Source organism: Triturus cristatus, chromosome 11, assembly GCF_964204655.1.
Source record: "Triturus cristatus chromosome 11, aTriCri1.1, whole genome shotgun sequence".
Lineage (NCBI taxonomy): Eukaryota > Metazoa > Chordata > Amphibia > Caudata > Salamandridae > Triturus > Triturus cristatus.
This window is the reverse complement of record NC_140594.1, coordinates 108778366-108792807: the sequence shown is the minus strand read 5'-3', so window position 1 is coordinate 108792807 and position 14442 is coordinate 108778366. Positions and strand designations below refer to the sequence as shown.

General features: G+C 44.7%; 1 protein-coding gene across 8 annotated transcripts in view; it reads right to left on the bottom strand.

Moving 5' to 3' along the window:
• Positions 1-14442, bottom strand: part of CABIN1 (calcineurin binding protein 1) — a 1566474-nt gene that overhangs the window by 1047461 nt on the left and 504571 nt on the right. For all 8 annotated transcript variants that reach the window (XM_085634628.1, XM_085634623.1, XM_085634621.1 and 5 more), the window contains one exon: positions 10041-10186. In XM_085634628.1, coding sequence (XP_085490754.1) covers positions 10041-10186 — 146 coding nt within the window. The remainder of the gene's footprint in view (positions 1-10040; positions 10187-14442) is intronic.

Below are 14442 nucleotides of genomic sequence, written 5' to 3'. Positions count from 1 at the left end.
GAGTCAAAGCTTCGGCAGCACATGTCCTGTAGGGTGTCCACCACTTTATGCCTCTAGTAGATCAGGAAGAGAAATAAGAGTGCCTAGGCGCTATGACGATTATGTTATGGACTGAAATTGTTTTCTTGTTTATGTTGTTAAGGAAGGGAGATGTTGAACATGTACAATGGTGTACAATATGTACCATGTAGTATCGGACGTAGTCCGTCTTTTGTTCTTATCTTTGTCACGTGATGCTCTCTACCAATCGGGAGCGATGTGTGACGTCAGAAGGGGGAGTTCACGGGGTTGCCATTTTGGGGTTTGCCCGGGGAGCGACTGCTGGCTGCTCGTGGGCCTCTGTACTAGTAACTCACAAATAAAGAACTTTGCTCCCACTCGTTTGTACCTTCTTCTTGCCACAACACTTATTTGTTATGATGTTTCCTAATTTCCTCATTTACTACAGTCTCCTCGGTAGGAAATACTTTCAGTTTTTTCTTTGATTCCATCAAGAAGGCATTCAGATGTGTCACAAATTTGCCATAAATTCAGAATGTTAGCACTCTAGTTGCTTATTAGATCACTGTAGTAAAGCTACTGCTCACCAGGGAAGTCTGCTGCTGGTATTGAAAGTGCATATTTCAGTCTGCATGCCAGAATTTTTTAATGAAATAGAAGAGGATTTGAGAAGTCACTCAAAATGTGCCCTAATTTTCCTTTCTGCAGCACTAATCATACTTGTTATGGAAAAATGAACCCCCTCATTTTGTTCCTTTTTAAATTAAATGTTTTAAGAGTTACCACTTTAATCCAAGCAAGATGGCTTCAGGTGTGCCATACGTTTATCATAAGTAGGACTGTTAGCGCTCTAGTTGTTCTTTGGAACACTCTGGGAAGCTGCAGTAGAACACAAAGGAATCAACTGACAGTCTCTGCCCTTGTTGGATGTACATGTTTTACTGAGAATGTCAGACTTCATTCTCACATGACTGAAAAAGATAATGTGAATTTACAGAAAATAAGCTCTCAGTTTAGCTTATAGATCACCTTCCAAACCTCTGTGGGAAAAGCATGAGAAAATATTTTTCTCTCAATCATGATATCCCAGCAGAAGGCTTTTTCACATGGTGAAATCACCTTAGAACATACCACAATTCCTAAAATGAGTATGGTACCATAAACAAATGATTTATAATGTAACTAAAGTCTTAAAACCTTCTATTAACTGGAATGCTTTTTAATGAGGTGCTATCATGTATATTGGTCCCAAGATGGCTGCCAACACTTCTTGGATGAAGTGCTGACAGCCAATCAGATCTCAGGATGAGATGTGTGGTTAGGCTCCGCCCACATATATATATGATTTTACTTTTGATTTTCTCAGGAACTACTAAATAGATTGACACCAGACCTGCAAAAGGCACTTTCCTGACCTGAGGACTACCTCTCTGCCAAATTTCAAGTAATTCTGTTCAGCCGTTCGGGCTGTACCTTGGACTAAAGGTCCCTATGGAAAATTGCATGGGGAAAACGCGTTTTGGGACTCCCCTTTTTTCTCAGGCCCCGCTTGACGAATCTCCCCGAGACTTTCAGGGTAGGAGCGGAGCGGAGCGCCCCACCTATTTTGAAAATTTTGCGAGGATTCGTCGACCGGCGCCAAAGTTATTCAAAATAGAATGTTGCGGATTTCCTATGGAAACGTGGTCCTAACTATAACTACCTACTGGCGACCGCCAGTAGGTAATATATATATATATATATATATATATATACACACACATATATATATATATATATATACACATATATATACTTACCAGTATGCATCTGTTCCTGGCATGTAGAGCTGCGGATCTACATACTTTTGCATAGATCGCCATCTGGTGTTGGGCCCGGATGTTTGCAGTTTGATTTTCCTCTTGGAAAGTCTTTTGGAAGTCACGAGGTCGGAGCTGGGAAAGATAGAGCGTAGTAATAACAGTGAAGAAACCCATGTGTGTTGTATCTAAATAAGATTGACTGGAACAGATACAGGTAGCCGGGGAGGCGGGTGGACGTGTGTAGATCTGCAGCTCTACATGCCAAGAACAGATGCATACTGGTAAGTAGCATATTCCGTTCGAAGCATATGAGCTGCAGATTACACACTTTTGCATAGACTATATAGCAGTTCCCAACCTTAGCGGTGACCACCGGTATCTGTTGCAGTGGTTTGAAATAGTGTTTTTAGTACAGCCTGGCCCACACTAGTTTGTTGCTTGGTTTGCACATCTACACAGTAGTGTTTAGTGAAAGTGTGCAGTGTTGACCATGTAGCTGCTTTGCAGATATCATTTAATGGGATGTTCCCTAGAAAAGCCATAGAACCCCCCATCTTTCGTGTAGAATGGGCTTTAGGGGGAACGGATGGCGTTAGTTTTGCTTTGTGGTAGCAAATCTGGATGCATTTTACAATCCACCTAGCTATCCCTGATTTTGAGATGGGGTTGCCCTTGTGTGGTGGAGAGAAAGAGACAAACAGTTGTTTGGTCTTTCTGAAAGGTTGTGTTCTTTGGATATAGTAAAGTAAGGCTCGTTTGACATCTAGGGTGTGTAGAGCCCTTTCTGCAACAGTCTGAGGTTGCGAGAAAAATACCGGTAATTCTACAGATTGGTTTAGGTGAAAAGGGGAAATGACTTTAGGTAGGAATTTTGGGTTGGTACGGAGAACAACCTTGTTCTGGTGCATTTGAAGAAAAGGTTCTTGTATGGTAAGTGCTTGTATCTCACTTACCCTTCTAAGGGAAGTGATGGCTACAAGGAAAGGTGTTTTCCATGTGAAAAATTGCAGTTCGCATTTATGCAAAGGTTCGAAGGGCGGCCCCATTAGCCTTGTGAGAACGATATTTAAGTTCCACACAGGTGAGGGTGGCACTCTGGGGGGAATTATTCTTTTTAGGCCTTCCATGAAGGCTTTAATGGCAGGTACTCTGAAAAGTAATAGGTGCTGCCTGTTTTGTAGGTAAGCTGCAATTGCTGCGAGGTGTAGCCGAATGGAGGTATATGCTAGATTACACCTTTGTAGGTGGAGTAAGTAGCATATGATGTGTTGTATAGACACGTCTAGAGGATTGATTGTGTTGTTATGGCAATAAACAACAAATCTTTTCCACTTGGCAGCGTAGCAGGCTCTAGTGGTAGGGCGTCTAGCTTCTCTGATGATGTTCATACAGTCAGGGGGGAGGTTTAGGTATCCTAATTCTATGATTTAAGGAGCCAGATCGCAAGGTTGAGCTGAGCTGGGTCCGGGTGCCTGATCTCTCCATGGTTCTGGGTTAGGAGGCATGGTGAGAGGTGTAGCTTTTGGTGTGATACTACCGAGAGTTCCAGCAGGGTGGTGTACCACGATTGTCTGGCCCATGTTGGAGCTACTAGGATCAGCGTGAGGGAATGCTGTTGTAGCTTTCGCACCACTAATGGAATTAGTAGGAGAGGTGGAAAAGCGTACGCAAATTTGCCTGACCAGTTCATCCATATCGCATTTCCTTTGGACAATGGGTGTGGGTATCTGGCGGCGAAGCTTGGGCATTTTTTGTTTTCGTGGGTGGCGAAAAGGTCTATCTGCGGATGCCCCCACATCTGAAAGAACGGGTGAAGAACCTGTGGGTGAAGTTCCCACTCGTGGATCTGCTGCGTCTGTCTGCTGAGCAGATCTGCCATGGTGTTTTGGACTCCTGGGACATGTTGGGCTAGGAGAAAGATTTTGTGTGGAATTGCCCATCTCCATATGCTCTGTGCTAGTTGAGAGAGCTGTGGAGAGTGTTTGCCGCCTTGTTTTTGAATGTAATAAATGGCCGTCATGTTGTCTGTGCGAATGAGGACTGTCTTGCCTGAAATCTGTGTCTGAAAAGATTTTAGGGCTAGAAAGATTGCTAGTCTTTTGTTGCGGCGTCCATGTGCCCTGCACTGTGAGGTGTAATAGATGAGCTCCCCAGCCGGAGAGCGATGCGTCTGTTGTTAGTATTATTTGTGGAACCGGGTCCAGGAACGGTCGACCTTTGGAAAGGTTTGTGGTGTTCCACCACTGCAGAGAGCGATGGCTGCGACCGCCTACCAACACCAGATCTGTCAGTTGCCCCTGGGTCTGGTTCCATTGGCGCGCTAAGCACTCTTGGAGTGGACGCAACTGGAGTCTTGCGTGGGGCACTGTGAAAATGCAAGAGGCCATCATCCCTATCAGTTGCATAAACACTCTTGCTGGAAGGGAGTGTTGAAGTATGAATCTTTGTTGCAAAGCCTGAATGCTTGCAATCCTGGCCGGATTGGGGTAGGTTATTGCTTTTGAGGTGTCTCTGGTGGCACCGAGGTATTGTTTTATGTGGAATGGTGTTAGCTGGGACTTTTGGTGGTTCACCGTGAAGCCTAGTTAGTGAAGTAGTTGGATTGTAGTGGCGGTGTGGTGTACACATTGGTTGTAGGACGTGGCTTTTATCAGCCAGTCGTCCAAGTATGGGAAGACGTGAATGTGCTGTCTTCTGAGGTGTGCCGCCACTACCGCTAGGCACTTGGTGAATACCCGTGGTGCTGTTGTGACTCCGAATGGGAGCACCTTGAACTGGTAGTGTTGCTCGTCCACTACAAATCTGAGGTACTTTCTGTGAGCATGGTGTACAGGAATGTGGAAGTATGCGTCTTTCAAGTCCAGTGTGGTGAGGAAGTCGTTCTGGGAGAGGAGCGGAAGCACCTGCAGAAGCGTTACCATGTGAAAATGGTCTGAATGTATGTATGTGTTTAGGGGCCGGAGATCTAGAATAGGTCGTAGAGTCTCGTCCCTTTTTGGTATTAGAAAATATAGGGAGTAGACCCATAAATTTTGCTGATTGACGGGAACTTGTTCTATTGCATGTTTTTGTAGGAGGGAGATTACCTCCGGTTTTAGTAATGTGGAATGTTCTTGTGACATTGGGCGTTGCCTGGGTGGAATGTTTGGGGGGGTAGATGTTAATTTCAGGCAGTATCCTGACCGAATAATTTGGGTCACCCACTTGTCTGAGGTGATGGTCTCCCAGACATGAAGGAAATTTTGAAGTCTGCCCCCGACCGGAGTGGGATGGTCTGGAGGGAGCGGGGGGAAGTCATTGGGTAGGCGGGGCGGCAGAGCGGGCGGTATTTGTTTTGCCTCTGCCTTTATTATTATTTCCCCTATAGCCGCCTCTTTGATAACCCCTTGTGAAGGTGGACTGAGTGGGGGATTTGTAGGAAGTGGACGCGCTATCTGAGGAGTAGCCTCTAGATGTACTCCGAAAGGAAGAGCGGCGAAAAGAGCGCCTAGGAGGGTGTGACTGCAGGGCTCCCATGGACTTCGCCGTATCGGTGTCCTTCTTCATTTTTTCGAGGGCCTCATCTACCTTTGGGCCGAATAGGTGTTCTTGGTCAAAGGGATGATTCAGGATGGAGGCTTGTACCTCTGGTTTAAAACCTGATATCTTAGCCAAGCATGGCGACGGAGGAGGACGCTAAAATTAATAGCCTTGGAGGCTGTGTCTGCTGCATCCAAGGCACAGCGTATAGAGGTGTTAGTTATTGTCTTACCCTCTTGAATTAATTCATTGGTCCTAGTTTTGTATCTTTCAGGGAGGTGGTGCATTATGGTTTCTAATTCATCATAATGTGCCCTATCGTATCTGGCCAATAGCGTTGGGTGTTGGCGATACGCCATATATTGGCTGCCTGTGACGCAGAGCGCTTTCCTGGCGCGTCCAGTAGCTTGGACTCTTTGTCAGGTGGTGGTGCTTCGCCTGACGCCTGGGAATTTGACCTTTTTCATGCAGTGGAAACCACTAGGGAATCTAGTGGCGCTGGCCCTTTGATATAGGCAGGATCTGTGGGGGCAGCTTTGTACTTTTTCTCTATGCGTGGGTTAATGACCCTGGCCCTGACTGGGTCCTTAAAAACCTCTGGCGCATGTTTTACCACCCCCTTGAGCATAGGTAGTATGGAGGTAGACCTATGTGTGGTATCAAATGTGTCGAGGAGGAAATCCTTCTCCACTGGGTCAGTGTGTAACTCTACCCCATGATAGTGTGCCGCCCTTTGAAGTAGGTGGTGGAAACCTAATGAGTCTTCCGGTGGAGATGGCCTGGAAGAGTGCCAAATGTCCCGTTTTTGGATCCCTGGTGAGAGTTTTTTGTAAGGGATCCGGTGTAAATAGTTCCTGTGACAGTGTTTGGTCCGTCGGCGCCGAAGTCTTCGGGGCCGATTACTTTTTAGGCTTGTCCGTGCCAGGTTGCTTAGCACTGGGCTTGGGAACCTCAGATTTCTTGGTCAGCGCCGAGGTGGGCTTAGGCTTGGAAGTGTCTGTGCCGAGGGCCTTATGGGGTTTGGTCGGTACCGTAGATGGCGTCGGTACGGAAGCGCTGGGTTTCAACCCCGAGGACTTCGGTGCGGAGCTCGGTGTCGAGGTAGAGGCCGGTTTCTTTTTCGGTGCCGAAGTGTGTTTCTCGGCACCGCTGGCAGGCTGGCTCGAGCCAGAGCCACCGGAAGGCTTATGTGGCTTCTTCACCGGGCCCGAAGGTGGGGTGTGTGAAGCAGTGTCTCTGGTCTTGCCTAGGCCCGGAGGCGAAGGCGTGACCGAAGCCTTTTTGGGTGTTGGCGTGGGTGTGGGGGGGGGGGTATATTACTCACGACCCTCTGCGCCGGAGTGATGTCCTCCACATCTGAGTCGTCGGCCTCGGAAGCACTGACGAGGTCCTCTTCGGTGCGCTGCTGTCCCGGATCTTCGATGTCGTCTCCGAAGATATCGACTGGAACGGAGGTCGAGGAGTGTGCCATGTTTCGTCTGGCTCTTCGGTCCCGAATAGTCTTTTTCGATCTGAAAGACTTACAGGCCGGACAGTCTCGAGCCTCGTGTTCAGGGGAGAGGCAGAGGTTGCACACCTCATGAAGATCGGTGTGGGGGACTTTGGACCCACATCGAGGGCACTTCTTGAATGGAGTTCTTTCCATCAGCCGGGACCTGAGCTTGGGTAGGCCCGAAGGCCGCCGTCGATGACTGAAACCGAAGATTTGTCGATGAGAAGGTGCGTTGATTGAGGAGATCGGGATCGAAACAATACCGCGATGTGAGGTGAGGATTCCGCTTCGATCGTCGAACTGGAAATGTTCGGAACCGGAGCGTGAAGATTACATCCGAGCCCGATGGCAGAAAAAAACAATCTGAGGATGGAGCCGAAGCCCATGCGCAATACGATCCAAAGGAGGAGTCACCTACCTCGTGACTTCCAAAAGACTTTCCAAGAGGAAAAACAAACTGCAAACATCCGGGCCCAACACCAGATAGCGATCTATGCAAAAGTGTGTAATCTGCAGCTCATATGCCTCGAACATATATATATATATATATATACATACACACTCGCGTCACAGCCGACCATGAATTATATACAAAAACACCACAGATAACGCTTATCGTTTAACCCAGGAAACCCAATTATTACTTAGGTATGGCTGTTGATGAAAAGGGCAAAGTTGTGGCCACCTCCCCACTTGAGGGTGCAATATCACTGCTTACAGCAGGCCTTTAGGGCCACGCCTCCCCTGCCCCTCTCTCTCTCTCCGACAGAACTCAGTACTCCTCTTGCTCAGTTCACGGCCTTCAGTCACTAATACTCTTCATCGTGACCACTAAACCTTCGATCGCATGGCTTCCCTAATTACTACCCCAGCCTCTTCTCGGCAACAAGGGAGCTCGGCTCCTCACCTTATGGCGGCGGCTCGGCTAAGAACGGAAATAAAGGATTCTTCTTCCGGCAGTGCTCATTATCAGACGCGGGGATATCCCACCTCGAAGTGCTTCCACCTCGCACTGTACGCAGACACACACACTACACTTCTTCTCCGAATAGAGATGCCGCCAGACAATACTTAGGTATGGCTTTTGATGATAAGGGCAAAGTTGAGGCCACCTCCCAACTTGAGGGTGCAATATCACTGCTTCCAGCAGGCCTTTAGGGCCACGCCTCCCCTGCCCCTCTCTCTCTCTCCGACAGAACTCAGTACTCCTCTTGCCCAGTTCATGGCCCTCAGTCACTAATACTCTTCATCGTGACCACTAAACCTTCGATCGCATGGCTTCCCTAATTACTACCCTAGCCTCTTCTCGGCAACAAGGGAGCTCGGCTCCTCACCTTATGGCAGCGGCTCGGCGAAGAACGGAAAGAAAGGATTCTTTTTACGGTAGTGCTCATTATCAGACGCGGGGACATCCCACCTCGAAGTGCTTCCACCTCGCACTGTACGCAGACACACACTACACTTCTCCGAATAGAGATGCCGCCAGACAATAACTCTAATTTATCGGCACGTGAGTCGGGGGAGGACGCCTTCAGTCTTTTAGAGCCGTCCCAGTTGGACTGGCTCGCGAGCCGTCCCAGTTGGACTGGCTCGCATGACTGGTTTCTTATCTTTATGGGGCCATGTGTTTGGCCCCATACAGATAAAAAAAAAACTTTTACGCCAGCAGTAAGTCAGGGCAGCCAGTCCAACTGGGACGGCTCTAAAATAGAAAAGTGTACGTCACTAGACACTCTTTTCCAATGGCTGGCCACCGTTTAGCATAAACGGTGACGCAAACCAATGGAAAGGAGGGGCGGGGCTTAAAGCCCACTAGAGAAATCTACCCTAAAACGTTAACTCTCGCCAGCGAGACTGCGCATGTCTGCGCAGTCTTACGCCAGGCGAGACCTAAAAAGGTTTAGTCAAAAAATGACTAAGGGGCACGCTCTCTCCGGATCTAGGGTGGCTGCTGCGGAATAAGAAAGAACTGACGTCAGCACGCAGGGGCGCGTCTAAATAGACAGCGAGACGTCATCCTGGTGACCACGACGCCGACGACAGATGCGGAGTCAACCAATGCCACCTACCAATGCGCAGGGGTACTGCTACAGAAAAAAATCTCTTGATCCAGTCTGATGCCTGGGGGTAATTCTAAAGTAATGAATTTATAACTAATTGCCTCTTTCAGATGAACATTTACTGATTTCTTTTTACAGTGCATGTATGACAATGATATGAATGTGTGATAATTTAATGTACTTTTGAAATGTAAAATAGTCCCTCATACTTCCAATGCATGTACTCCATAAAAGGTGGAATGATAAACCAAAAAGCAAATAGCATGAGGTGAAAAAGACATACACACACCTTTGGGTTGAGCCAAACCACTTTATAGCCCTCATTATGACTTGGCTGATATTTACATATTTGTACAGTAACTCAGGTTACCACACATATCGGAATTAGTTTTGTGTTTCTTTTGCATCCATGTGCTTACCTACCCCCCTCACATTGTCATAATAAAAATGCTACAATATAAAGGGAGAAAAATGCGAGATAATTGGGAAATTTAGATTTTGGTTGGGTAAGCTGTAGTAGTTGCTATTTATCACACCTGATAAATATTGTACTCTGGGGGATTGTTATTTGTCAGGTGCGATAAATATCACACATAACACAGGGCCAATCGTAAGACGGCCAAAGTAACACATAACATTGGGTTTGTGGACAGCTGCACTGTCAAGTCATACCTAGAAACATTTAAATGTTCACCACAGATTACAGTTATGCTACTGCTAGAATAGCACCTTCCTTATTAACATAACACTACATGTAATCTGGTAAAGACATATAATAGGCATACACCAACATTTATTAAAAAATACTAAACTATTTTGTAATTAGATCTAAGAACTACAAATCTAGGGAATAGTGCAATGGTTGCTAGCTTAACCATAACACAACCAAGCTCCAGCTATAACACAAATGTTTATATTTTTTGAGAGTGTTCAGTTGGAGTTAATGACATAACTGGGCAATGTTAAAGGTTTTAGATTCTTGAATGTAACCATATAATTATAGATACAGATATCTGGTGAGAAAACATCACATGGTCAAAAAAGAAAAAGCCCACCAGCAACTTTAGCAGCTCTTACTATATGGGGTCCTTTGCTGCACTTATTTCCCACATAATGCTAAAACTTTGTGTGTTGAGGCTGGTGTTGCACACCTACGGCATCACTGACCTTTTGGGACAGATGCATATGTCGTGCATGTAGAATTTAATGGCCTTGGATTGTTCTTTGTTCTTGAAGTGATAGTCTGCCAGCAGGTAATACAACTCATTCAGCACTGCAGGATAGGCATCTGCACCTTCGGGGAGAGATGGCACCTGAAGAGACAAGTGAGAATCATTAGGAATCTATAATAATCAAGATGCTTCCAACGCATTAAGTATCTACGTTTGAACCTTTATTGTTGTCAGAATGAATGTCACAATGAAATAAAACAATTTTTTAAAAAAATATTACACCTGCACTAAACAAACTGAATCATCTCTCATCGCTGATCATGTGCTATTACTCACCTTAATAGCACTCATTTTTATCATTCTCAAAAGGGTGAGAGGTTGAGTGAACTATACTGATCACTTTTACCTTACATATAGACCTCTGCATTCAGTGAACTTGTTAATTAACTAAGCTTTTATACCAGCCTACTGAAGGTGTGTGCTGCATTTTGTTATGGGCATTTGTATATTACACAATTAATATAGTCTTCTAGCAATAATGACTGTCCCAGTAGTACCCGTACACAGTTCCAAATTAGCAAACCATGTCAGCTTGTGATGAAGAGTGTTGGATACTGTGTTCTGGTTCTCCCTATATTTGGTGAGAAAGTCATATTAATTGAATTGCAGGGGTATTATTTCACTACTGAGAGTTGTCGCTATTAGACAGTCAATTAATTCTACACCTCTAGGTCATTACATACCTGTTGCCCAGGAGTTGAAAATGTTATGAGCTGTGTTGCATGTAAACATGGTACTCTGAATGCGTTCTTTGTTTTTGTAATGCATATATATAATATTCCGTCTAACTGTTTTGTGTTTATGATGCTAAAGTTTCAAAAAAGGTTACTAATGTTTGTGTTTCTGTGTAATGGAGCAAATGGATGCGTGTGAGATATTCATTCTAATGTGTTTTGTTGTATTAGGGTACTATTCAATAGTAGCAAGTGAGGCAAAAAGCAATATGATTACACATTAAGGGTCTATATTGTGTTAGAGGTAAGAGAAATAGTCTACACCTTTTGAGAATGACTTAGAAGTCACCAGCATAGTATATCTGGACTTTGTTGTTTGTACACCGTCCTACATAAGCACATGAAGTTGGCCAGTATAGACACAAGAAAACACACAAAAAACAGTAGCAATGAAGAAGGATCCCAATACAAGCTCAACATCTTGTGAAGGGCAATGCATAAAGCTCAAAAAAGGTGATTAAGAACAAGAGATCTTTGGTCTGAGTGGGATAGGTTCTGTACCAGCAGGAGGGTGTGAACCCAGTGTGAGAGATATCGAGATATGGTGTGGCCTAAAAGACCAAGACAGGCCAGAAAGCATTGTGGTTCTGAGGAGAAGATTGTTTTCAACTCCCTTTCAGCTGATTCTTGTGAAGGCATAGAAAAGAATCTAGACAAGTGTTTCCCAAACTGTGGGTCATGAGCCGATTTATGGTGGGCCATGAAAGTCCAAGCAATAAAATAAAGATGCCTTAAAATTCTGTATTTATTGTGTCACTTTTACTGCGCTACCAGACAGAGGTCAAAGGTCAAGCTATGTCTTCTGAGGAATTGCTGCTTTTTAGGTCGAGCCTAGAGCTGCTCTGTGAGACTTATTGTAGAGGTGTAGGGAATAGAAGCTCCGCTCACTCTCCGCCCACATTTGCCATTGGCTTGTGTTATTGTTCGTCCTAAATGGTGGCTTCTGATTCATCAGTAGGCTTTTAAGTCCTTCCTTAGGACCGCCTCCTCTTCATTTGTCACCTCCCATGGCACCTGGCCCCTTTACTTCAGTTGTTAAACAGTACGTTTTATTTAGATTGTGAGCACTATTTTCTTTAATGAGGTTCTCCTACTGCAGGCAAGACATGCTTTGGTAGCCTTCGCCCCCCCCCCGCCCTCCCTCCCGTTGTCTGTGCCTCCCCCCCCCCGCCCGCCCTCCCATTGTCCGTGCCTTCTCGCACCCCACCCGCCCTCCTGTTGTCCGTGCTTTCTCGCCCGCCCGTTGTCTGTGCCTTCTTCCCCCCCTGCCAGCCCTGCCTCCCGTTGTACGTGCCTTCTCCCCGCCCACCTTCCCTCCCGTTGTCGGTGAAGCCTAGCATTTGCAATGCAATGGACCTCGCGTAAATGCAAGACCCATTGCATTGAAAATGCTTGTTTAACATGGCGATTGGTGTTAACAATCTCCTCTCACTTTGCATCAAAGAAAGAAAAGTAAAGTGAATAATGAGCCAATTTTGCTGGAGTACAGAAAGTGTGAAAGGAAAGGCTCGAAGGGTGACATTGTGAAACACAACAAAATGTAAATACCTGTAAATGAACTGTGCACATTTAGCGTCCACAAAGCACATTTTTTGTAATTCAGAAGTGTGATGGAAGCAAAGATTTCACCAGGATCAAAACAAATCAAGGCACTTTACTTGGTGATGCACAACTGATAAATAATCACTGAAACCCGATTTCCACATATTATAATTTGTGTGCAATATAGTTTTATCAGTAAAAACTATATGTTTGCGCACATTTAGAGCCTATTTTAATTGAAAATGTGTTGTCCGTTAATGACAGTGCGCTGCCACATGATGCTTCTGTGGGATTAAAAAAAAATCGCCCACCTCATGTCCATGAAAGCTAGGTGGGTCGCAAAGATTTTGTCGCTCTAAAAAGTGGGTTTTGCGTCTAAAAAGTTTGGGAATCACTGATCTAGACACAACAACAGGACAGCCATAGTACACTCATACATTTTATATAGCACTAATACCTCTTGCGCTAGGGAGAACAAATATGACAAACATGCTGAATCAGGACAAGAGAGCTTCAAAATATTAACTGAAAAATGTTTTTCACACTCCAGCAAAATAATATAAGACAGAAAGAAGAGAAAGGGTACGTTTACGAGCAGACATCTCCGTAACAGTTAGAGAAAACTTTCCGGCAGCAGTTAGGGAAAACTCCCCTTCAAGGAACACACTTATGGCTATGTTAGAATAAATAGAACGAAATGCAGATCATCCAAAAATTGGCCAAGTTACATGAGGTTGTGCAGAATCTCATTCACAAAATAGGCTGAATAGATGAAGAGGCACAGTTAACTCAGTCTTCCGTCAGAGTGCCCAGCCTCATTAAGAAACAAGACCAGAAAAGGCATTAATAATAACAAAATATATTGAAGTAGGGAACTGGAAACAAATTGAGGCAACCAAAGTCTGGCTTCTGGACAGAACAGAAGAAGATCTAAGGCTATTCCAGGAAGGTTGGTTACTGTAGATAGCATACTGACATGAAAGAAACTGTACAGATACAGATGTGCTTCAGATTACAAGAGACCTTTGGATTGAGTCAACAAAGTAGTTCTTACAATAATGGTGAAAATGAGGAAGAAGGCCAAAAGAGTACTTACCATACAGACTGCCATTGGAAACAAAAAAGAGCCTGCCACCCTCTTTTTCATAAAAAATGCATACAACCAATAGATGGCAATACATTTAAGTCCCATTACTCTATGCTTAATTTCACTTCTACTGCAGATTCTTCAAAAAGCCGAAGTACATATGATGACATGAGTTGATAAGCCACAAAATCTGCCTCATGCAGCCAGAACTTAATAAATAACAAATAGAGGCAAGGGCATCTTTGGTCTGTGGTGCTGCCACAGGTTTGCCACCATTGCGTTCACAGGCAGAAAGAAATCAGATGGCCATAAATTCAGACCAACCAGGAATAGTCTTAATAGAATTACCTCGTTGTTATTTTTTTAAAAAACGTTATTACATTAGTAGAATCTCGATTTTGGGGCTACAAAGTGTGCTAAACAAAAGGCTGGTGATAAGGACATATGAGAGCATTTACCCTCTGCTACCTCCTTCAATGAAGATATCCTTGAAAGTGAGGACTCAACACAATCGTAGAATTTGTTCTTATAACTGTCATCTAGATCTCTTAGTACATGAAAATATATCCAGGCAGCTTCTGGAATATTAAATATTCCCAGCAGATAATAAGCCACGTTCTTCATTAAAATGCATCTCAGGTTACCAACAAAATTACATTATTTTGAGTATCCATTACCACTGTTGAAGTCTACTATAAATATAGTCAAGGGAGTAAGTGTACCAGGCCATGTTAGTACTGAATTCTGGCTGTGTTAAGGATCTGCCAGATGACACTACCAATAAAGTGACGTAGTCTTCCAAAAATATGAGTGCCCAAACAATTTTTTTCAGCTGCTACCAACAAAGTAAAAACACTCAAAAGTTACAACCAATAAAAGCTGTACTTCATGATCACTGGCAGCAAAATAAATGCTCAGGGCTGTAAATAGCTATCGAATGAAATAGTCAAGTATCAGAGGCCTACTAAAGAGTT